Below are 23,814 nucleotides of genomic sequence, written 5' to 3'. Positions count from 1 at the left end.
ATTCATCTCCGGTGTGAGAATAAGTTAATCGGTTTTAGAAATGGGTAATTAAGAATACGAGAGAGTAGTGATGATTGTGTGTGTAAATTCTAAACCTCCGTTTGTGTATATATTCCCCGTTAAGGTAACGGCTCTGCCCATTATATTCGGCCCGTTCCCATTCCACTTCGGCCCAACATGAAGCAGGGGCCTATCATTGTGGGCCTTCAACAGTTTCATGAAATGGAAAGAGAATCGAATAACATAACGGACAATTCACGATTCTCCGGCATCAACATCCGGGGATTGAGATTTTTGTAAAGTAAAACAAGGAATTAGCTTTTAAAGACGAAACAATATTCAATGAGCGAGATTTATTTTCTACTATAATATAAAATTATTATATACGAGACCCCCTTCTAGAAGAGAATTGTAATGTCATTGGTAAATGCACGACGTTGAAAAACAAGTCTTCACTCTAAAGTTATAATCTGATCCTGGGGTACGCCGCCGCCGCCGCCGCCGCCACCACCACATACCACTATACCAGTCAGTCCCGAGCCCGCTGGATTAAGCCGAATGTAAATTTTAATTAAATGGGTTTTTTTTTATAGTTGAATGCACTTTAACTTTTTGAGAAAACGAGTATGTTTCGCTTTGCTTATAATTTAATTTATTTTTTAACTTTAAATTTAAAGTACTCCCTCCGTACTTTTAATTTGTTATCAAAATGATTAGACACGAAAATTAAGAAATATATATAAAGTAGTGAAAAAAGAAAGAAAAGTGGGTGAAGTGGCGCGACCCATTGATTTTTAATGTATAAAATAGAAATAGTGGGGTAAAAGTAGTGTGAAAATGAAGAAAAAGTGGGAAAATAAGGGAAATCATTGACTATTTTTGGTAAGTTTTGAAATGTAAAGAAATGAATGGTACATTTAAAAAAGGAAAGTGTAAAGAAATGAAAAAAAAACAGAGGGAATAGTATTTTTGGGTAAAACTATTTTCGGCTTTACTTCTAATTTTATTTTAGTACTTTTTAATTATAAGTCGGAACATATATGTTTGTATTGTCTAAATTCAAAACATTCACTTCTAGCTTGAAAGTTTTTTAGAAGTATTATTTCAACTCGATTATTAAGATTTCAAACAAAAAATTTAACTTATATTAAAAATAAAAATTACTATCACTATCTAAAGTCTCATTATTTATTAATTTCATACAGAACCAAAGGAAATGGATACATTTGTAACAAGGAAGTTTTGTTCTAAAAATCATCGATTTTATCGGTTAATCGTTTAAATATGTTTTTCCGATTCTATTTTAAATCCAATTAATTATTGCACTTTGTTCTTAAATAATATATTTAATTTAATAAATTAATTATTTTATATTTTATTAAACACATCTAATTAATTAATCCAATTAATTACCAATTATCCGATTAATTACTGAAAAGTTGCTCTATCAAACAATAACGAGTTCCGTTTTTTTGACCATGCACGAAAGTAAAGCTGGTTACCCCTCGAAAAAGAAATAACAAAAGGCTCGTTAGTCCATGGGCCTGAGAATGGCTCTTCACAGCCAATTTAATTAAATGCTGGGTCATACATATTTCATATTATTCGATAACAACTTGCTTATTGAACGCTCCAATAAGCCCGTCTGGCTTGGCTTCAAGTTCAACTCCAGGTCATGGCCTGTTTGACATCAATTTTAAAAAAGTCAAATTTTCAATATAGAATAAACTTATTTAACGTTATACATTGTTGGTAATAATTTTCTACTAACCTATTTAAATTTTATGATTTTTTGAAAAAAAACATGTACATGACAACCTGTATAATTTATTCAAAATATTTCAATTTTTTATTTTATAGCTCATAAGATGCATTTAAAGTAAATTTCTTTAAACGAATAATAACTTAAAATTTATAATGTAACTTATCAATTAAGGAATTTAAGTCATATTTTTTTTTCTTATATTCGATTAGTAATTTTGTTCCCACAATTATATCCGCTAAGCTAAAATCTTCCATCTACATTACTAGTAATATAGCAATATCAATTTATTAAAAAAAATGTACTGTAAAAATAAAATAAAAAAGAATTCAAATTTAAGTGAGTTGTCATATTCAAACCGTCCAAGGTTAAATTTCCCAACGGTCATCCAGTTTTAGAAATAGATCAACTCATCTCTGTCTTCCCTCTCTCCTAAAATTCAAATTGAGAAAACATTCCCAATCTCTCTCTCTCTCTCTCTAAAACCCTAGTCTCTCTCAAATCTCTCTCACTCTAAACTAATCTAATGAACTCAGAAATGTCAGAGAACAGATTCATGGGAACTCTATCAGCCTCCTCTATTCGTAATCTCCTTCCTAGATCACTTTCGAATAAGCGAAAAATGAGCAACAAATCGAGTTTTAACTCCGAAAACACCCCTCCGCTCTCCGATCCAAACATTCAGTCCTCCAATTTGGCCCCCACAATTAAGAAGTCTCCGATTAAGGTTCAGAATTTGCGAGACCGAGTCGTCGAATCAGATCCAGTAGCTGTAGTCTCAGATCCATCTGTTAAGGTATAAATTATGATTACTTTATAGATTTATGTGTATTTATATAATTTGTAGAATTTTTATGATTGATGTTTGTTTTGTACATCTTAATAATTATAAAAAGCCGAAGAGTACTTAATTGTACAATTATTATTAGTTGTCTCAATTTGTAATTTGTGGTTTTGTTTTACTTAATTATGGTGTTTGAACAGGTTATTGTGAGAATTAGAGCTGCTAATAGTAAAGAAGGACTAGGAGATTTCTCGGTGAGGAACATCTCCGATGATTCAATTTTGGTTGAGGAAAGGAAGTTTAAATTTGATTCGGTCCTCAATTCGAACTCTAAACAGGTTAGCTTCTTTTTACAATAACTACTTGATTTTTTTATGTGTGATAATTTGATCACCAACATGTGCTGGCTTTATAACGTGTTCTGGGTTGAAGACGTCGAAGAATTCACAATGTTAAAATTGCAAACTTGGTAGTATGTAACATGATTTTTTTTTTCATGACTGTTTTGTCTCAAATGAATGTGTGTCCTGCATAGTTCTGTAACTATTCATTTGAGTAGACCCTAGTCCTGCATATAAATTTACCATGTATCAAAGACATGAAGAATTCACAATGTTAAAATTGCAAACTCGGTAGTTGGTAACAAGATTTTATATTTTCATGACTGTCTTGTCTCAAATGAATGTTAGTCCTGCATAGTGCTGTAACTATTCGTTCTAGTAAGTAGACCCTAGTCCATCATATTTTTTCAACATATATGCTGTTCTAAACTAAAATATAACGTTTTTAAATTGAGTTCTTGATATCAAGGCCATGTATAAGCATTTTGATTACATTTTTTCAGGAGGATGTTTTTGAGCTGGTTGGAGTACCTCTGGTTAAGAACACCTTAGCTGGTTACAATACATCCATTTTGGCCTATGGACAGGTAGATTTGAACTTTGTTAGCAGCAATATTTGTAAAAATTCAATTCGATGTCATGTCCTGAAGTGCTAGCTTGAGATATGTTTCTTACTAGACTGGAAGCGGCAAGAGTTACACGATGTGGGGTCCACCAAGTGCAATGCTCGAGACAAACATTGCTAATGGTCAGCAGGGTGTTGCTCCGCGTATATTTCAGATGTTATTTTCTGAAATTCAAAGAGTAAGTTCATTTCCTTCCCTTTAGTCCGTATAAAATCGTAACTTGAAGAAAGAAACACCGCCATATAGATATACTAATGGTACTTCTCGATCTTCTGTTTCCTTTAGGAGCAAGAAATTTCTGAAGACAAACAGATAAATTATCAATGTCGTTGCTCGTTTCTTGAGGTATGTGCCTTAGCGTCATCCATAACTGTTTTGACTTTTGAGTCTGTGCTTTAACTGCATTATAAAATGTTTATGACCTGCTTGATATGTTGTTATCAGATATACAATGACCAGATTGGAGATTTACTTGATCCAACTCAGAGAAACCTAAAGGTAGCATGTTACTGAAGTACCTCTATGTTTTCCTTGTTTTGCCTTTTATATGTACTTAAGTGGCTGAGCTCTGGCAGATAAAAGATGACATTAAAACTGGTTTTTACGTTGAAAATTTGACTGAGGAATATGTTGGAAGCTATGAGGATGTGACCCAGATTCTGATTAAGGTGCAAAACACGTTCTCAATTTTAGCAAACTGTTTATTAGCATAAAGAGCTGCAAATGAGATTTTTTTCAATACATGCAAAGCTTTGCCGATGACATTTTAATCTGACGCAGGGGCTCTCAAGTAGAAAGGTTGGCGCAACGAGCATAAATTCAAAGAGTTCAAGATCCCATGTAGTGTTCACATGCATCGTTGAGTCCTGGTGCAAGGTAACATAAATACCGATTTTATTTGGAAAATGGAAATTATATACGACTCGTATTGAGGTTTAGCATAGATGAGAAAATTCATCTGTAGTCTATATAAGTTCTTTTTTAAACATAACTGGTGGTATATTCAATTTTATAAAATGCCCATATAAATGTGCATAAAAATGCATAAAGCTGATCATTTAATGGGGCTGTCACTGTCCAAAGGTCATATTTTTAATCCCAACAATTGACGCTGAAAAACATCCTAAACACTGAATTTCAAATGGTTCTTGTAACATGCAAGTTCTCTCGACTTGCTATGTTCTTGTTATCGTCACATGACTGCAACTGAATTTTTATGATTGTTTTTCAGAATACTACATCGAAGTGCTTCAGCAGTACAAAAACCAGCAGAATCACTCTTGTTGATCTTGCTGGACTTGAAAGAACTACACTTGATGATGCTGGTAAACAGTGCATGAAGGAAGGAAAATATGTAAAGAAGTCTATATCACAGCTTGGGTATGATACCATGATTTTACCGATACGTATCTTTTATATTCCAAATGAAAACAATCAAGCTGCAGTCAGTTACTTTAAGGCAGCTTTTGTGATTCTTGTGCGTCCTATATTGTTGGTGTATTTGTTAATAAAATTTGAACTTGTAAGATGCCACTGATTCATTAATGAATTGGTTTGTGCTTATGTCCTTTGAGAAAACACAACTCAAATCACTTCTTCTTCATTGACGTTTTCTTGCACTTATAATTCAATATATTTCCAGCAATGATATGTATCTCTTATAGCGCTTGCTTTCATGTTGTACTCGTGCACAGTTATAAGTAACTAGCACACTAAATAACTTCTTTCTTGATTTTACAGGAACTTAGTAAATATTCTTTCTGAAACAACTCAATCCAGCAAAACTGAAGCCATTCCATATGAAGGTTCCTGTTTAACACATATACTAAGGGAATCGCTTGGAGGCAATGCCAAACTCAGCATTATTTGTGCCATTTCCCCAGATAACAAGTACATGTTCTATCTTTTGCACTCTATACTAGGGTAGCTTTAATGTAGATATATATACTTATATATTTACACACACACATGCATCTGCAGTCTTTTTGGACTTGGTGCTTAGCTAAGAACTTAATTCTGCAGTCAAGTTGCAAGGTAGAGAAAATATTAAGATGTGTCTATGATACAGATACCAAGTTGTAGTTGGGTTTTTGTGACAATATAAATAAATCAAATTTTACTTACATACTTGCTCTGATCTCTTTCTATTGGACTCTTTTTGAAAGTAGGCATTTGTATGTAAATTGCAGGTGCAGTACTGAAACAGTAAGCACGCTTAGATTTGGAATGCGGGCTAAATCTATTTTAAATCATCCAGTGATAAATGAAATAACTGAGGATGATGTAAATGGTCTAAGTGATCAGATCCGCCAATTGAAGGTAATGAATCCCTACAGAGAGGTTTGCTGTTTGAGTATCTTCAAAGTTATAGTTTTGAATAATCATGTATGTATGTTTCAGGAAGAACTTATAAGAACCAAGTCAAATGACTGTAAATCACCTTCTACTAACTACGGAAAGTTTGGAGGAAACAGTGCACGGGAAAGCCTAAATCAATTGAGAGTTAGCATTAATCGCTCATTGATTCTACCTCGCATAGAAGATGATTCTGAAAAAGAAGTTCACATTGATGCAGATGACATTAAAAAACTCAGTCTACAGCTTGATAATTTGCAAAACTCAATGGAAGATCTGACAAGTGAACAGTATATAAGCTGCTCTGAGGACAGTGAAAAAGATGAAAATAGTTCAGAAGATTTCCAAACATCATATTCACATCAGAACAGCTTTACATCGTTTGATGGACGTGAGAGTATTGCTTCTATTAATGCCTGTCGCCAGTCCCACTCTGCAGTGCTTGAAGAGCCTGCCCTTTCAGATTCACCTAAAATCGGAAATGCACTTAGGAGAAGTGTCATGTTCTCCTCAAGTCATTTGGCTGGTCCAGAAAATCTGTCTGACAGTTCAAAGTTCACATCAGACATTTCGAGGCAGTCACGCGTAGGAGGTGACCACCTTCATTCTTCTTTGAGATCCAGTAAAATAATTTCAGGTACCGAGTCCTTGGCTGCTAGCCTCAAGAGAGGCGTAGAGATTATTGATTTACACCAGAGGAACTCGGCATCAATAAAAGACTCCGTTGAATTTTCGTTTGAGCATTTTGCACTCAAATCTTCTCAGACAATTGACAAGGCCAATTCTTCTGTTCATACCTTGGCTGAAGAGAGACAATCGTCTGACAGATCCTTAACCCGTTTCTTATGTGCTGCTTGCAATCAAACAGTAACCAGTGATGTACAAAACAGCTTGAACACATCTCTTTCGAGAAAGCCAAATGAGTTGGCAGATCAAATGTCGATGGTGCGGTTAGCTTAAACCTGTTTAAATTGAGCTTGTAACATCTGTTGTGTTTGCGCATTCCTATCTTATTTGTACTATATGATTTCTTTTCTATCAGGCTACAGACACAAAACTAGCAACATCTGTTGTGTTTGCACATTCCTATCTTATTGTACTATATGATTTCTTTTCTATCAGGCTACAGACACAAAACTAGCAGATGCCAGTAAAAGAGAGAAGGAGCTTGAGACCGTCTGCGAGCAACAAAAAGCTGAAATTGATCAGTTGAAGCTCTTGGTATTATATTCATGTCCTTTATTTGGATTGATATGTACTAATCCCAGATTTCGTGTTTCTAATATAAAATACTTGCCAGGTAGAGCAATTAAAAAATCAGACAGCGCCTCGTGAGAGCATTGAACATGGTAATGCTCTTCCTCTTGAGGTCTTGAAGAATGAAATATCGCCCATTCAAGAGCCCCAACCCGGACAGGTGCCAAACAATGAAAGCAAGGTTAGTCTTTTTCTCATATGCCTATCTTTCACGCAAGTAAACAACTCTCATTCTTAATCAAGTAATCAGACGTGCACCTAATTAGTTTATTATTTATTCATATACAATCTGTTATCAGGAGCTCTTAAAGCAGGTCAGTTGCGGAAACCAAGAAACAGACATGGTAAATGAACAGTGTGATCAAGATTCTGTTATATCCTTTGATAAAGATGAGAAGGAAGCGCTTCTAAAAGAAATTGAAAGCTTAAGAAGCAAGTCGCAGTCGGACAGTGACGCATCTGTACGGAAGTCTACTTCAAGATTAAGATCATCATCTTTGTTATTGCAATCAATACAGATGAGAAAGAGTGGCACATATTCCTCTCTAGGTAATAGTGAGGAAGAACTTGAGAATGAAAGGCAACGATGGATGGAAATGGAGAGTGATTGGATTTCCTTGACTGACGATTTGAGAATTGATCTCGAGTCTATCCGTCAACGTGCAGAAAAGGCTGAGATGGAGTTGAGATTAGAGAAAAAGTGTACTGAGGAGTTGGATGATGTACTTAAAAGATCCGTACTCGGGCATGCTAGAATGATTGAGCATTATGCTGAACTGCAAGAGAAGTACATGGACTTGGTCAGCAAACACAGGTCAATCATGGAAGGAGTGGCAGAGGTAAATAGAGCAGCTGCAAAAGCAGGAGGTAAAGGTAAGTCACGTTTTGCCAAGTCCCTTGCTGCTGAGCTTTCAGTCTTGCGAGTGGAGAGGGACAGGGAGAGAGACTCACTAAGGAAGGAGAACAGAAGTCTTAAGATTCAGCTCAGAGATACTGCAGAAGCAGTTCATGCTGCCGGAGAACTTCTTGTCAGGCTGAAAGAAGCTGAGGAAGCTGCTTCAGTTGCAGAGGTAAATATCCAAATTTCACTTTGCAACAAAAAACATTTCGTGTCTTGATTTTGCTTGGTGTTGAATACATTTAGTCCATTTTTAGTAATTCTTTAATAATCAATTCATTCTTACATAAATATCTGTAGGAAAATTTCACGAAAGTGGATGAAGAGAATGACAAGTTGAAGAAGCAAGTAGAAAAACTCAAAAGAAAGCACAAGATGGAGATGGTTACCATGAAACAATACCTTGCCGAGAGCAGATTGCCTGAAGCTGCATTAAGACCACTGTTTAGAGAAGACTCTGATTTAGCACAACATGATGACATTGCCTCGACAACGCATGACGATGATCAGGCATGGAGAGCGGAATTTGGAGCAATATATCAAGATCAGTATTAAGTGTGTTAAAGATTCTTTAGTCCCTGTCAATAGATTGTGGTTGACATAGAAGTACCCTCCCCCAGGTCACAGCAATATGGTTTGCATCACACCTTCCTTGGGTTTATGCAAATATACAAACACCTCTCAGTACTGAAGCATTTGGTTCTTTTGTCATTAGCATAGCATCTATTGTCTTTCAACAAATTATGTTTTCTTGTTCTTGTTTTTTTCATAGACCTAAAATTCATGTTTGGTTGACAAATAAGTTTGTACTGATTTAAAACAGTTAACCATATTCTTTTCCAGTCTATTCTATTTGTTCCTGAATTTTGTTTTCCTATGTGGTTTTTAAATTAAATCATAAACCTGTTTATATTTCCTTCAGAAATCTAGAATTTCTCAACATATTTAGATTATTATAAATTTTATAAATAATTAGTTTATCTGTAAATATAAATTCGCCATAAAATAAAATAAAAAAATTGCGAAATAAGAATTAAGAATAATTAAATTAAAATATATATAAACCTCCGTCAGGTTTGGGCAAGAGGACAAAAGAGTGCCCCCGTATACTAATACACTGTATACAAGACCAAAGTTGTTTGTACTTTAAAATCTGGTAAACACACGTCTCGAGATTCTAACATAGTTAGGGTTTAGTTTGTAATTTTATCGTGGATAAGAAAAATGGGTTCTTCGCCGCCGGCAGATTCTCCGATCTCCGACTCTGACCCAGAGGTTGACACAACTCCTTTAAGCCCTAAATCTAACCCTAACCCTAAGTTAAGTGTTGATACATTGGCGGTCGACAATTTATCCACATCTCCACTCGTTTGCGTCTTCAGGTCTGCCGGTGATGCTGCTGGTGGTGCTTTTATGGGCTCCATTTTTGGATTAGGTCTCTCTCTCTCTCTCTCTCACCCTCCCTCCCCCTCCCCCTCCCCCTCTCTCTCTCTCTCTCTCCCTCCCCCCTCCCCGGCTCCCCCTCCCTCCCCCTCCCCCTCCCCCTCTCTCTCTCTCTCTCTCTCTCTCTCCCTCCCCCCTCCCCGGCTCCCCCCCTCTCTCTCTCTCCCCCTCCCTCTCTCACTCTCTCTCTCACCCATTCTCTCTCTCTCTCTCTCTCTCTATTTCATTTGTTTTTTTTCTAATTATCAATTTAGATGGCTCCTTGTCTAAATTATGATTCTCCTACTTAATTATATGTAGTTTAGACTGGGAGTTATATAGTGAGTAAAGTTTTATCTTTAGATAATGTTGTGTGAGTTATATTCTGTTAAGACCCCATTTGATAAAGAACCTGAGGATTTTATTCTCAACTAATGAATAAAAAATTGAAATTTATTTACACATTTTGATGCAGAAGACTTTTTCTTTTAAACAAAGGGCTTTCTAGTTCTCAAGTTACATGAGTCACCATTCAAACCAAGACCGGTATCCTTTAGCTCATTACTACCTGCTTTCAAGTCAAGTAGACATGTATTGATATCAATATGCCTTTGCGTTTCCGTAATTAGATTCCCAGATAGTTGAGAATTGGCGTGTTCTTGATATATTAAGTGCTCTAATTTATATCACCAGTAGTGAAAAAAACTGGAGTAACTGTTTGGTGTTTATTGCATTTTCTCTTTGTATGATCAAGCAGATTGTGTGATCTGGTCCTTTCATGTGTTTTTTTATGTTACCGTATTGATGGCTTTATGCTCTTGTATCAGGCTCTGGATTGATTACGAAGAAAGGATTCAAAGGATCGTTTGGAGAGGCGGGTAAATCTGCTAAGGTATAGTAATATCTGTTTCCAAAACTGAGTTGGAGAAATCATACTTGTAATTTACTACTTAACAGACCCCTAGACTAGTATTTGTTGGTGTGTAACTAATCGTATTACTTCTGCCTATGCCAGACATTTGCAATTCTGTCTGGAGTCCACAGCTTGGTTGCGTGTCTTTTGAAGAGATTAAGAGGGAAAGATGATGGTAAAGCATTTATATTCTATAGTTGTGTACTTCTGTAACTGTTACTGTTCTTAAATTGCCTGTGTTCTTTTTTGGGGCACAGTTATTAATGCAGGTGTAGCGGGATGTTGCACTGGTGTTGCAATGAGTTTCCCAGGTATTGCATACCTCTCTTTAATTGTTCTTTTGTGTTGTTTGCAATGTATTTTCATACATAAAAATGAGTACCAGATGTACTTAAACTACTTATAAAGTTGGTTTCGTTCAAATTTAAATTCCCTGAATTGCCTGTTCGTTAACCCTGCACGTTAATTCCACCTTATCTGTATTGGTTGTCTTGGGAGTGAATCCATGTAAGTTCATATGTTTAATCCATAAAAGTTCGTTTTTTTAAGGGAGAGAGGCATTGTTCTAGAATTAGTTTTTGCTAATGCCTTTTCTGTCTTATCCATCTAATTGAATTTTATCTTAGAAAGTGCAATCTTTGGGTGTCTGTTGTTCTTTTACCTTAAAGCATAAACCAGGGATTATTTTAATGCTCTACACATCCATCTCTAATGTCGAATACCTTTTAAATTAATAAAGAATTCTTAACTTCTATGTTGTTTATGTTACAGGTGCACCACAGGCTCTTCTTCAGGGCTGCCTCACCTTCGGGGCATTTTCCTTCATTATTGAAGGCCTTAACAAGCAGCAACCAGCTTTGGCACTTGCATCTTCCCGCCGGAGGACCAAAGCCAGTCATCATTATGGTCCACTTCCTCCTCTGTCAATTCCCCTGCCAAATGAACTCAAGGAGTCTTTTTCTTTCTTTGTAAAATCCCTTAGCAAACGAGATGTCGGAGCCTCGTATTAATCAAGCTGAACTAGTACTTTAGTAGTTTCTTTGGCATGGAAAATGTTGAGCTGAACCTTTTGAATGATAACTAAAAGGCCTTTGGAATATTATGTTATCTTCAACAAAAAATTTAAATTTTTTGTTTGTAGATACAATGGCCAGCTGAAACGGGGGTTCAATAGTTATTTTTGATCAATGTTCCACATATGTGTGCGAATATATATACCAGTGTTTTAATCGTGCAACTTATTTATTGTTTAGAAGTTATTTTCTATCAATTATACATATATGTGTGTGAATTTGTATCCATCTTATGCAACTTTTGATGTATAACACTGTATTTGAGAAATGTTCGCATATGAAAGAAGAATGTATTTTTCAAGTTGAATTGTTATTTTCTTTTTTAATATTTTTTAAGCTTAATCGAACAAATAAGTTTATCAAAAAAAAAAGAGAGATCATAAAGTTGTAGAAACTCATTGAGGTTGCATCAAGTCGCAAAAAATTATATTTTTGTTAAAAAAGATTAAAAATAACATGTAGACAATATTTTTAAAAAATGACAATATTTTTAGACTTACATATTTTTGGAAAAACCCTATTTTCTTTCTGAGTTTGGCCAGTGTGTGCCCATGAACACACATTAACCAGTAATTTTTATAAATTTTGAGCATTTTTATTGGTGAAATTGATATAAATGTAGAGGTTAATTAATAATTATGATGGAAGGACCAATCAAAATTTGACACATCAATTGGAAAATCCGTTTCTTTATTTACAACATTTGAATAATTGAATAATGTTAAAATAAAATAGACAGGGCCAGGGGCAGTTGGACTTGTAATTGGGCTTTGTGTTAAAATGAAGGCCCAAGTAAAGTAGGGTTTAGGGGAAGGGTAAAAAGAGAAGAAGAGGCAGCTTTTGTTTCTGCACTCTTATAATTTGTTGTGTTCTGCCGCAGCTGCAGATTGTGTATTCTAAGTTTCGCAAACATGGGTATGTGACTAATTCTCTCTAATCAAATCACTCGCATTGTTTGTTTACTGTTCTTATTGAATGTTCGTTGATATTAATTAAGATGATGATGATGATGATGATGCTAAATCTTGTTGTAAAATGGTAATGAAAAACAGGTATTTCTCGGGACTCTATGCACAAGAGGCGTGCCACTGGTGGCAAGAAGAAGGCCTGGAGGAAGAAGCGAAAGTAATCCCCTCTCTCTCTCTCTCTCCCTCACTCTCTCCCTCTCCCTCCCTCTCTCTCTCTCTCTCCTTCTCTCTCTCCCCCTTTATATTCATCCTCTCTCTATCTATATATTGATGGTGGTTTATATGAAGTCTGTTAATTGATTTACATTGCTAATTGCCTTAATGATTTTTATACAACAGTTTTTGCTGGTTTGACGAATATTTGTAATTTATTTGTAATGTACTGATGTGAAATAAGCTTATAAGTTAGTTTTACTTTTAATATATTATTGGCTGGTTTCATTTTTTGTATTTGAGATGATATAGGTTCTGATTTTCAATTTTTATATACACTGAATTATTGTTTTGTTGATCTGACTTTCGATGTTGTACACAAATGTTTGCCGGATTCTTAACATTTGTAATTATGGTAATGTTAATGTGAAACAAGTGTATTACATTGGTCTATTCTTTTCATAATTGGATGGTTATTTTTGTGTAATTTTTTTGTGTGAGCTGTGAGCAACTGATTGTTTTTTTAGAAGAGTTAATTAAGGACTTAATAGTAATCTGGTGTATGTGTGGGTGATAGTGGGGCATCAGAATCAGATCTGTAGTTCTATAGTTTTGGTGGTTGAATTAAAGGTTGGTTTTGTTATGTTAGGTATGAGTTGGGAAGACAGCCCGCAAACACTAAGTTGTCCAGCAACAAGACTGTTAGGAGGGTGCGTGTTCGAGGTGGAAATGTCAAGTGGCGTGCCTTGAGGTTGGACACTGGAAATTACTCTTGGGGTAGTGAGGCTGTCACACGCAAGACTAGAATTTTGGATGTCGTCTATAATGCATCCAATAATGAGTTGGTCAGAACACAGACTTTGGTCAAGAGTGCCATTGTTCAGGTTGATGCTGCACCATTTAAGCAGTGGTATCTTCAGCACTACGGTGTTGAAATTGGTCGCAAGAAGAAATCTGCTACTACCAAGAAAGAAGGAGAGGTATTGATCTTTTTACGGTTATGAGTTGCAATAATTGTGGTGGTTTCTCCTAAATATTGCTTCGGATATGTACTTATGTTTTACGCTTTCATTGAAGTCCAGATAGCATAGGTATCTCAATTCTTTAATGTTGCAACCTATTTTGTTTGATATTAAGAAGTATGAAGGACATCCTAGGTTGTAGTTTTTGTGCTTGATGGAAGAGAAGCAAATGTTTTCCTTATTTAAAACTCTCTTATTTGTATAGGAATTTAAAGGTTCAACATGAATATCTAAATACACTGAACATTTGCTGTCTACATTGATATTACCAGTGAGTACCGGCTAGCTTGATTACTAACCAGCTGATAATTTGTTAGCAAACAATACAATTTTATAGCACTCAAGGGGCAAGTGAAAAACTTCTGATAAGGTCAAATACTATGAGTTTCTCTTGTTTTTTTATCTAATCATCACATAGATTTTTTTAATGAGCGGGTAAACTGTAAGTGGTTTCCCCTGTGGAGATAGTACCACTTTCTCTTGCAAGCAAATATGTAGTATGAGCCCTGTGCTAGGTTTGCCTACAGGCTTGAACAGTATTCAGTATTATTCATAATTCACACGTCACCATTACCACATAGATGTGCAACGTTTGGTTTAATCTGTTTAATCTAATGCTATAGATGCATTTGTTATATGCATGCTTTATGTATCTTAAAAAATTGATTTAACAGTTTTGTGCAACATTTATTTGCCAATATGACTTAACATTTTTGTTAGAAATTAAGATGATTTAATCCTACTGATCACTGCCTGATGATGCATGACTTTTTGATAGGAGGGTGAAGCTGTTACCGAGGAGGCAAAAAAGAGCAACCATGTTGTGAGGAAGATACAGAGTCGCCAAGAAGATCGCAAGATTGATTCCCATATTGAAGAACAGTTCGGAGGTGGTCGATTATTGGCTTCAATCTCATCGCGACCCGGTCAATGCGGTCGTGCTGATGGGTATGTGAATTTTACTCTTGCCTTCTGTTTATGTCAAGCAATTTTTTTCTGTTGGTATGATTTAGCTATGTGAACATTATTGTGACTTCTGAGCTTCTGATGGGACTATGCAGCCCATTCATGTTCATGTTACCGATGGTTATTTGATGAATGATGGTTTGTGGCTTTTTGCATACCCAAGTCAACCTTTCCCTTGAACTTTTTTGCATCTAAGAAAAATACTGTGGAAAAACAGAAAGCATACATTTGTAATTGTTATGACAATAAGTTGTTGTACTGATAATGTACTTTTGAAATCAAGGTATATAGTTTTATATTCTGTATTTATTAATGAACTTCTGATGTCTGCTAAAGAGTTCTAATGACTTGTTCCGAACAGGTACATTTTGGAGGGCAAGGAGCTGGAGTTCTACATGAAGAAACTCCAGAGGAAGAAAGGGAAGGGGGCAGCAGCCTAAGTGGAGTTAGATTGAGAATGTTTTTGCATTACTTTCCTTTTTGTACTTTTTTTATTGTATGGAACCTGAGAAATATTCACCTCGAGGTTGATTTAGATGTTGTTTCTCAACTATTTAACTAGAATTTAATGTGTTGGTGTGTGATGGACTTAAATTACATTTACTTTCCTATATTGCAAGTTTGTTCAAGTAGACGTGATTTGTAATTTAGCATTGATATTATTAGGTGTCAATATTATGCTTATGTCAGATGTGCACAAGTTACAAGTACTGAAGCACACCTTGAATTGTCAACTAAACTTCAAGTTAAAATGTATTCCTTGTCCAGTACATTTTTTACATTTTCCTTTTATGTTTCCTTACATTTCAAAACCTTTCAAAAAGTAGCAAAATTTCATAGAGTTTTATAATATAAAAATTACTTTCAACCATTATTTTTTTTCTCTGCGCACAATTTATACATTAAATATTGATTGGTTTTTAACCTTGGTGTCCAAATTCAAGGTAAACCACAAGTGAGATAGAGGGAGTAAGTTTTATTATTTGTTGAGACTGTAAGATTAGTTTCTTTTTTATTATCTAATGCAAGTGTCTAAAAATCACATTTGCCATAGTACTAAATTCTGTACCTGGTGGTGAGAAAAGTATTGGATAATCAGTTTTAAAATTGAGAATATGTAGTGATATTATTTTCAGCCTACGTTGTGCAAAGCTCACTTGGAAAGGCAGGAGTTGGATCCGTTGAATCCGTATCATATTTTGTTGACTGTGTCCCCAAATCTTTCAACGTTTTAGTGGCAGACTAGATTGCGAGTTACGGAGCCTCAAGAGAAACACAAAAAGATAGCGAGTTAATGCGGTCTGTTACAAAACGAGTAAAACATGAAATGAAAGAGAAGATTTAATTGGATGAGCTAAATAAGTACCACACAGATAAAATATGCAAACTTTAGTGCTAAACAGATTCATAAATAAAAAAGGCTAGGAAAATATTACAGAACCTCGTCATTATAGTACTTAGTAGCAGTGATGCTCAGGCTAAAGAGTTCCTGCAGCAGAATACTACTGTGTCATATTCTGATTACAATGGAAGGAATAGATTGTACATATTATCTAGGGTGGACAAATCTTCCACACCCAATGGATAATTTGTTATTTGATGAAGCTCTGACCATCTCATAACTTTACACAATCATATTTGGAAACATAACATATATGCAAATAATGAATGTCGCAAACTTTGTAGGCTTGTCTTCAGAATAGTAAAATAATAGAAAGAAGCAGAGGCTGGCTGGACAGTATAACATCCAGAACTAGTTTCGATTGTCCATTTGGTTGACTGGCTGGAGGTAATGCTGTTGCATTATTTTTCTCGGTAGTTGATGGTGTAGGTTCAACAGAAGGCAATGGTGGCTCTAACACGTCGGACTCAGACAATACCGGACTGGGAGCTTCAGCTGGTGGCTGAGCCACAGCAACTGTTAAGAGACCATCAGGCGCTACTGGAGCCATGTAATTTGGTGTCTTATTCCCTAACCCTAAACATCGGTTTCCTGTTGATCACCAAATTATATCACAGGTAAGAGCTCTGAGCTTGCAGTACAAACACAACACTTAAAAGAGCCGTATCAGCTCTGCTATTGCATAATACTAACAATAACAAAGTCTAAAATCTTTCCACCAGAACTTTTAGGGGTGCTTAAAGGGGAAAACAGAGAGGGGGGGGGGTGTTGTCCATCAAACCGGAAATTATACGTAATTACATAGACATGTCTGAACTTTATAATAGAAAAGAAAAAAGTTGAATAACGAAAGTAGTAAAGATAATTACCATGTACACACAAAGAGGGAACTTACTTCTATATAAATTGGCAGTTTTGGGGAAGTCAGTTATGACACCATCAATTTCGGCTCCAACAACGAAGGAATTCAACTCCACATGCGCATCTGAGAAGAAGTCCCATGATTGAGGAAAGAATTCATTTTGGAAGAGTCTTACATAGACAGGTAGCTTAAATGCCTTTAACTTTGGCACGACATTTGTGACACCAGTAAGGAACCCGAGACCATCTCGACTGAAGACAGACTTTTTATTGATCACAACGGAATCAGCAAATTTCTTAATGTCCAACATCGTTGAATTCAGAGCATCACGTATAACTTCATCAACTTCATAAACAAATTCAAACTTTCTTTTCTCCTTGATTTTAATAAGCACTGCACTATTAGATGACTGAATCATTACTCTTTTTACTTTCTGATCATCATAACCGTTTTTGCTCAAAGCATCAAGAACAGCATCTGTCACATCCAAACCCTGCTCTGCTAGAAAAGATGCTTCCTATAAGAGGAGAAAAAAAATGCTTTTCTATTAATTAACAATCGAGCCAATGCACCAAGAAGTACATGCAACATATCTTGAATGTACCTTACAAGAATGTGAAACTTTTGAAGGACAGTTGTTAGATACAAATTATAAACCAATGATTGGTCAAGTGTTAATTCTCATTAGCAAGCTCTTCCCTTGTGACAGAAAGAAGCTATGAAGTGAGATAGGGAGGAAGGTTAAATGCACAGTGATACTCATACAGTCCTGGAGTACAAGTTTGCAGAATATTCAATAATGTAAAATGGCTTCATCTACTCAAATACCAGATAAATTATGTTTATATATATTCGATGTGAAATTCTTTGCCCCTTCACTTTTGGCACTCGGAAATCCAAATATGAAATATAAGCCTGTTTATGAACTTCTCAATGTTAAGCAATGGTTACTTATTTTCTACTGCCACTCTCGCCCACCATGCTTTTATATCATCAAATCAGCTTAACATAAAGAAAACCATCAGTTACTTTATGAAGTCTGTGGACAGTTTTCTCATGTAGTTAACCTCGTCAAAGAAAAGTTACATAGAAACGAAAAAATTGAATGGAGACATTTTCTTGATCTTTTAATTTTAAATTAATAATGATACAGAGGGGAAATAGATTGTTAAATTGTTTTAAAAGTTTTAAAAAGTAGCACAAAATCACCTGAATGCGAATCACAACACCAGAAACAGAAGTTGCGTTATAAGCCAAAGCCAAAAAGTCGGACAATGACAAGAGCTGTCCCTTATTCTTGTTGTTTTGATTCCGGTACAGTTTCACCTCTGTAAATGGGCTATATATCACCGCTGCCATAATTTTCAAAACATCAAGATACAGGAAAATTATTCATATCACTTCAATACTGGAAGGACATAAGACAAACTAATTAAGTATCAAGGATTTATCTTGGGTGATGGAAGGCACTTAAATTGTCAGAAGGGTCTTAATAGTTTATCACATGCAGTGATTCTTCAAGATTTTTCTTTGCAGTTGCAGGCCATTTATATATTTCTATACAGGTACCAGACTATCATGCATTTACTTGGCACACATTATTCTACCACGATTTTTGTATTCTAATGTGAAATATGCACACAGAAAAATATAGATACTTTTCAAGTTTTCCTAAATGGGGATCGTAACAACAAAAGTTAGATTTCGACTTCTCAACACCTTACTGATTTTAGAGCCAAATGTAAACCGAGCTAAATTTATGACAAACTATTGTCTGTCTCCGTTACAATGTACAGAACCTGAAGCTCTTTCTAAAAATATATGGTATACCAAAATGACTAGACACCATTAGCATCCAGTGCATGGAGATATATAGACTTACGTTTCAATGTGAGAATTTCTTTCCATGTAAGATTAAAGGAAAATATCCCAGCACTATCAAGTTCAGGAATGTTTGTAGTAAGCTGACTGTAAACTTGAACAGCATTTGTTCTATCTATAAGGTTTATAGAGCCCAAACAGATAGGCACTCCATCCTTCGTCATCTGAACTGGACAGTCAAGTATATCAGCACCATCTGTGATTGCTGTTTTATATGCCAAATCAGTACAGCCTGGATAGTCTCCACTTGCTCCTTCATGAGTGATAACCAAAGGTTTCACTGTATCAAGTGTAGCCCACATGAAATAAAACACCTTGACGTACTCATTAGTTCATACAAAAGAATATCACATTTAGGCACAGATGTGTAGCAATACTTTTAAGTAAAAAAAACAAAAGAAAAGCTGCCACCAAAAGACACACATAATATGGACATACCTGGACGTGAATCATTTTTATCCATATGGGAGTAACAATCTACAAAATTGCAAGGAAATAACAATCAGAAGGACTGAGTGATGCATAACTAATAACTTTCAGATGTCTAGAGGTCAGCAACATAGATAATATTCATTTATGCAGTGATGTATAAGAACACTTTGGAGTGATGCATTGTTTCATAGTCGTAAAAGAGTAAAACTGGAGTAAACTCCACACAAAATTAAACTAACAGTACTAAATCAGATTTTTTTTACGGAAGCTTTAATACTTTTTGTTCCATTGTATTGCCCAAATTCGAAATGGATTTGTAGTATAAAATATAAGGAAGTTTATGTAGCAATTCATAATATAAGTTACTCAAACATTTATTCTAAACGAACGAAAATAAAGCATTCTTGTTCATAGAAACTTCTATCGGTGTGCTACTGTCACTGTATATGAATATACATATAAAAATATGGTGAAACAAATTAATTGCTGAACAAATATCAAAATTGTATGAAGCATGTCCATATTAATTCATGAACGAAACAAGGGGAATCATCATGCGAGAGATAACTGCCTTAATATATCAGATATCCCTTTAGGTTACTAGACTTCGCCTACTGAAATCTACTGTATAATCCATTAGTTATCTTCTCGACTTAATAGCCTCAGGAATTTCCAGTCATTATAGCTAGACATCTAAAAGCCAAATGTTTTTTTCTGGTTATTATCTGGCTTAGACTTTATTCAAAATACATTTCCTAGGCTGTAATACCTAATAGGGACTCGATACTCATTACTCAGATGAACTAGAGCAAGCTACTTGTCCAATTATCTGATCAAGTAATTTGCCCTCAATCACTACAGTGTACAACAAGAGTTCTCACAGATATAGTTGCATGCTGATAAGATTCATTGATAGACTAGGAAGTTTCTGGGCCCAGTTTGAAAAACAGTAGTTCATAGCTGTTGGCCTGTAGCCTAACTGCCTAACAAATTCCATTTTATTCTGACAATAAGGGGTTGAGGGTTCAGCATGGGTGTCCGAGTATTATAATATCTGGAAATGACCATTTTGCGAAAAGAATAATAGTTGATAAAACATACCTATAGCTGCTGATGGAGTTATTGGAAAGTCAGTGAGCACACCATCCACGGAGAAGTTGCCGTTGTCAATAAATTGTAAATACTCTGCTACAGGGTCGTAACTGAAATCATATGCAAGAGGTACATCATTTGAAAAATCTGCTGCATATATTTCTAGCCCCTCTTTGTGAGCATCCAAAACAACTGAAGTAGATGACTGCAAATTTAGTTTCGGATCCACAGGCCAAATGTAAGATTTTGGGACTAGAATTCCAGAAGCAAATGTTTTAATAAATTTCAGGTTCTTTAATAGAGAATCATAAGTTAGGTTAGTTGAAGGCTCAATTTCGTTCTTCCCTAGAAACCGGAAAACAAGCTTTGTTGGGGTTGCTTTAAGTCTTGCCACGATACTTTTCAGAAAGTTCACCTCTGGGGATGAAATATAATTCACAATAGAACTTCTGGTTGTAGAAAGCACAAAACTTCTTGTGTCTAATTTATGTTGGTCGAAGAAAGCAGCATGCTGCAAAAGCAAATGGAAATACAAAAGTTTAATTAAAGACAATGGTCATCTAGTAATTAGCCATTGATAAAGAGGATGTGTTCAAAATTACCTGGATATTTAACCAAAATCCTGGTGGTTTTAACTGTGCCACATCTTGAATAGTCATTACTGGAAAATAATTTAAATCAAACAGATATGTCCGTGAATAAACTCCCTGGGTTACTGCACAGTGTAAAGAATAGCTTGTTAGCATGCATAACCAATTGCAGTAACACTGATGATCTCATACTATCGTTTCTATGATTGTAGGCTTGTGAACTTTCCTTTAATTACCATTCACAAGTTATAAATATTTAGGTACCATCTGAAAGCTTTATGGCATTTTTCTATCATAAAGGGAAAACATTTCTTACTGTAGCATTAGTATTCATCTGGCGAAAAGTAATAAGCAAGATGTTAAAGATTGATGAATGCAACAATAATTATATGTTCAGCTAATTGACAAGTATGTCAATTTACAGCCTAAAATGACTTTAGGCCAAGGTGTTGGGAAGTGTTAAATTGAGGCGAAGAACTTTTGACTTGACTCCAAAAATCTATTCTTGTCCGCTTAAACCTCATCATTCAAGAGATACCGATTTGGAATAACTGTAAAAGGATCTACTCCGACATGTTGTTCCATCCCCGTAGATCTGATGATTGCAGAACTGTTATGCAAAAGAACCACGCATGCAGCATATCCTATATTGCATTTAAGAAAAGAATGCAGACATGAAGCTTTCTCTCTCTGTTATATCATGTCATTTGCTCCGGTGTTAACACACTGATAAAGGTTCAAATGTTGAGCTCAATATGCAATTGCTATAGTATAATAATTTATATTTATCCTTGTAAAGTAGCATAATATAAGAGGAGGAGTGATTTTAGAATGAGAGTCCCTTATTACTCCTCAAATAATTTATTAACTTAAGTACTTAACTTGAAAGGGAAAAGTAAGAAGACTAAAACAACCAACTGCATTGAACAGATGGAGTATTTCAGATGTCCTTTGTCTCTGTACCCAAAAAATCTCTAACATAATGCTTTTTGATAATCAGATCCTTATCGATGTATTAAATTTAAAATGAAAATCATACTTACAAGAGACGTTTAAGAGGTCGTTTAAGGTGAAATCCACGGTAAAAAGTCCTGTTGTGCTGATACCGTTCACAAGGTAGGTTTTATTCTTGTTTGCAAAAACATCAGCAGTGTTAGAACCATTGTTAAGCAAAAGGTCCGGAAGGCAGACCCCGAATCCATCACTTGTTAGCTGTACGTCACACCACAATACAGTGTTGGGTAAACCAGTTTGTAATGCGAAATTATAAGCATAAGAACTAGAATGAGGAAATATTCCAGAGAAGCCTCCATGTGCTATCACCAAAGGTGCATCTCCTACAAACCGAAAAAATATATAAATTGTGTGCTCAAAATGACTTATATATAATGCTTATAACAGAATAAATTGACAGCTTTTAAGTAAGGAATAGTGCATTTAAAGAAACAAGTTTCAAATTGTCCTTCATACATAAATAGACGTTGTAATTTACTACCTTCTAGCATTGATCAATTAAAGCAAGTTAAACTTGGGTGCTACTCTAATTAAAGCATATGATACAGTCAATCAAAGTTCTTTCTCAGCACTTAAGATTTAAAAAAGTCTTTAACTTAACACGATATCAGAACTATGGTTACGAAGAGGTCTACCACTCTCGATTTTGAACCCACATCCAATATCCTCAATAATTTAAAAGTTGATATAGAAAGAGAAATGTGTCCAACTTGGACCTACTCTTTTTTCTTTTCTAATTCATTACACACACATAAGTCGAACTTTTGACCTCCCGCAAAGAAACTTGCACCTACTTTTCTTTTCTAATTAATTACACGCGCACATATTGAGAGTCGAACACTTGACCTCCCACAAAGGAACTTGCACCTACTTTTTTTTCTAATTAATTACATACGGACAACTCTTGACCTCCCGCGGAGGAACTTGCACCCACTTTTTTCGTTTTCTAATTAATTACTCACGCATATATTATGATTCGAACTCTTTAGCTCCTGCATAGGAACTTACACCTGCTTTAAGCTACCTTACACCTGCTTTAAGCTCACTTACCTCACAATCATATTTAGCAAAGAATAAACACACAACTTAGGCAAACATTAATTGCAACATTTAGCAAAGAAAATAAATATATTAATTGCAACAAACATAAACAAACAAAAAAACGTTTGTTCCATGTCTTAAATCATACTATATAATTTTACAATGAAAAAAACATGTATGCTACTTAAATACTTCTTGTTGCTACTTAAGAAATAGTTTTAAGTAATACATTTACACACACACCTTTGAGTGTCTGCCATAAGCTGGGCTTTTTGGTTGAAGGTTGAGCAGCTGCAGCAGCAGTAAATGCAGCAAAGTAAAACAAGATTAAAAGGAGCTGCTTCCACATTGCCGGAAAATTAACCGGCACAGGGGAAGTTAGTTGAGAGAAGCTTTTGAAATTTGTTTTTGAGTGGAGAAAATAGTGGCAAAACAAGTGGTGTAGTTAGATAAGAAGAAAAAAATACTAGAATAATAAACACAGACACTTCGCAATGTGTACATGTGAGTACATTCGGACACGACTTGACTTGACTAGATAATCATAATTCATAAACCGCCACAAATTTATTCATGTAAGGATGCAGTAATTACATACACAACACATTCATGGTTCTGAAAATGAAACTGCTAGTAACTCCCTCGATCTGTCATATTTTAATTCTGACAATAATGCTACTGCCTTTATAACTTACCCCTTTTACTTGTCATGTTTTACATGTTTTACATACACATTCATGATTCTGAAAATGATGTTATTAGCTTTGTAACTTCTTTGGTATTTTTACAGTTATAACATTTTTTTATTGGTCAGACTAATTTTTGACTAAAAATTAAATATTATTTTTATATTAAAATAAATAAAATTTACTTTCATTTTTTTGGGTCAAAATCTAATTTATAAAACTACAGATACAGCCGGAATAAAATCAAACGAAACTTGATAATTTTTTTTTATTT

The 23,814-nt window shown here is 35.1% G+C and overlaps 4 protein-coding genes across 4 annotated transcripts; 3 read left to right on the top strand and 1 right to left on the bottom strand.

The window, feature by feature from the left end:
* The first annotated feature begins 2,163 nt into the window (after positions 1–2,163).
* Positions 2,164–8,870, top strand: LOC141711709 (kinesin-like protein KIN-12F). Its single transcript, XM_074514358.1, has 16 exons — positions 2,164–2,558; positions 2,747–2,884; positions 3,391–3,474; positions 3,566–3,691; positions 3,799–3,858; positions 3,958–4,011; positions 4,089–4,181; positions 4,294–4,389; positions 4,745–4,893; positions 5,254–5,403; positions 5,703–5,832; positions 5,914–6,813; positions 6,991–7,089; positions 7,169–7,306; positions 7,425–8,195; positions 8,324–8,870. Exons 1-16 carry the CDS (start codon positions 2,289–2,291, stop codon positions 8,576–8,578), a joined length of 3,513 nt encoding a protein of 1,170 aa, XP_074370459.1. The 5' UTR covers positions 2,164–2,288; the 3' UTR covers positions 8,579–8,870.
* A 257-nt stretch (positions 8,871–9,127) lies between these two features.
* LOC141711708 (chloroplastic import inner membrane translocase subunit TIM22-2-like) lies at positions 9,128–11,637 on the top strand. The gene is made up of 5 exons (XM_074514357.1): positions 9,128–9,458; positions 10,273–10,337; positions 10,461–10,533; positions 10,616–10,669; positions 11,130–11,637. The coding sequence occupies exons 1-5, from the start codon at positions 9,248–9,250 to the stop codon at positions 11,366–11,368; spliced, it is 642 nt and encodes a 213-aa protein (XP_074370458.1). The 5' UTR covers positions 9,128–9,247; the 3' UTR covers positions 11,369–11,637.
* A 577-nt stretch (positions 11,638–12,214) lies between these two features.
* On the top strand, positions 12,215–15,172 carry LOC141711707 (small ribosomal subunit protein eS8). The gene is made up of 5 exons (XM_074514356.1): positions 12,215–12,346; positions 12,484–12,556; positions 13,202–13,532; positions 14,353–14,522; positions 14,902–15,172. The coding sequence occupies exons 1-5, from the start codon at positions 12,343–12,345 to the stop codon at positions 14,978–14,980; spliced, it is 657 nt and encodes a 218-aa protein (XP_074370457.1). The 5' UTR covers positions 12,215–12,342; the 3' UTR covers positions 14,981–15,172.
* Positions 15,173–15,970: 798 nt separating this feature from the next.
* Positions 15,971–23,385, bottom strand: LOC141711706 (glycerophosphodiester phosphodiesterase GDPDL3-like). Its single transcript, XM_074514355.1, has 9 exons — positions 23,098–23,385; positions 21,843–22,136; positions 20,812–20,924; positions 20,219–20,720; positions 19,124–19,162; positions 18,687–18,965; positions 18,014–18,156; positions 16,838–17,321; positions 15,971–16,533 (listed from the first exon to the last, which is right to left on the bottom strand). The coding sequence occupies exons 1-9, from the start codon at positions 23,201–23,203 to the stop codon at positions 16,235–16,237; spliced, it is 2,259 nt and encodes a 752-aa protein (XP_074370456.1). The 5' UTR covers positions 23,204–23,385; the 3' UTR covers positions 15,971–16,234.
* Between the last annotated feature and the right edge of the window lie 429 nt (positions 23,386–23,814).

Source organism: Apium graveolens, chromosome 3 (assembly GCF_009905375.1).
Source record: "Apium graveolens cultivar Ventura chromosome 3, ASM990537v1, whole genome shotgun sequence".
Taxonomy (NCBI): domain Eukaryota; kingdom Viridiplantae; phylum Streptophyta; class Magnoliopsida; order Apiales; family Apiaceae; genus Apium; species Apium graveolens.
This window is presented reverse-complemented; position numbering and strand designations above follow the sequence as displayed.

What these genes read in the sequence shown, in the direction of transcription:
- LOC141711707 (XM_074514356.1), top strand. An exon ending in CTACCAAGAAAGAAGGAGAG is followed by an intron (nt 13,533 to 14,352) that starts GTATTGATCTTT and finishes ACTTTTTGATAG; the next exon opens with GAGGGTGAAGCTGTTACCGA. An exon ending in CAATGCGGTCGTGCTGATGG is followed by an intron (nt 14,523 to 14,901) that starts GTATGTGAATTT and finishes TGTTCCGAACAG; the next exon opens with GTACATTTTGGAGGGCAAGG.
- LOC141711706 (XM_074514355.1), bottom strand. Translation starts at nt 23,203, where the DNA reads ATGTGGAAGCAGCTCCTTTTAATCTTGTTTTACTTTGCTGCATTTACT. An exon ending in CTTATGGCAGACACTCAAAG is followed by an intron (nt 22,137 to 23,097) that starts GTGTGTGTGTAA and finishes TTCGGTTTGTAG; the next exon opens with GAGATGCACCTTTGGTGATA. An exon ending in GATTTTGGTTAAATATCCAG is followed by an intron (nt 20,721 to 20,811) that starts GTAATTTTGAAC and finishes TTGCTTTTGCAG; the next exon opens with CATGCTGCTTTCTTCGACCA.
- LOC141711709 (XM_074514358.1), top strand. Translation starts at nt 2,289, where the DNA reads ATGAACTCAGAAATGTCAGAGAACAGATTCATGGGAACTCTATCAGCC. An exon ending in GCCATTTCCCCAGATAACAA is followed by an intron (nt 5,404 to 5,702) that starts GTACATGTTCTA and finishes TGTAAATTGCAG; the next exon opens with GTGCAGTACTGAAACAGTAA. An exon ending in ATCAGATCCGCCAATTGAAG is followed by an intron (nt 5,833 to 5,913) that starts GTAATGAATCCC and finishes TGTATGTTTCAG; the next exon opens with GAAGAACTTATAAGAACCAA.
- LOC141711708 (XM_074514357.1), top strand. Translation starts at nt 9,248, where the DNA reads ATGGGTTCTTCGCCGCCGGCAGATTCTCCGATCTCCGACTCTGACCCA. An exon ending in AGGCGGGTAAATCTGCTAAG is followed by an intron (nt 10,338 to 10,460) that starts GTATAGTAATAT and finishes TGCCTATGCCAG; the next exon opens with ACATTTGCAATTCTGTCTGG. An exon ending in ATTAAGAGGGAAAGATGATG is followed by an intron (nt 10,534 to 10,615) that starts GTAAAGCATTTA and finishes TTTGGGGCACAG; the next exon opens with TTATTAATGCAGGTGTAGCG.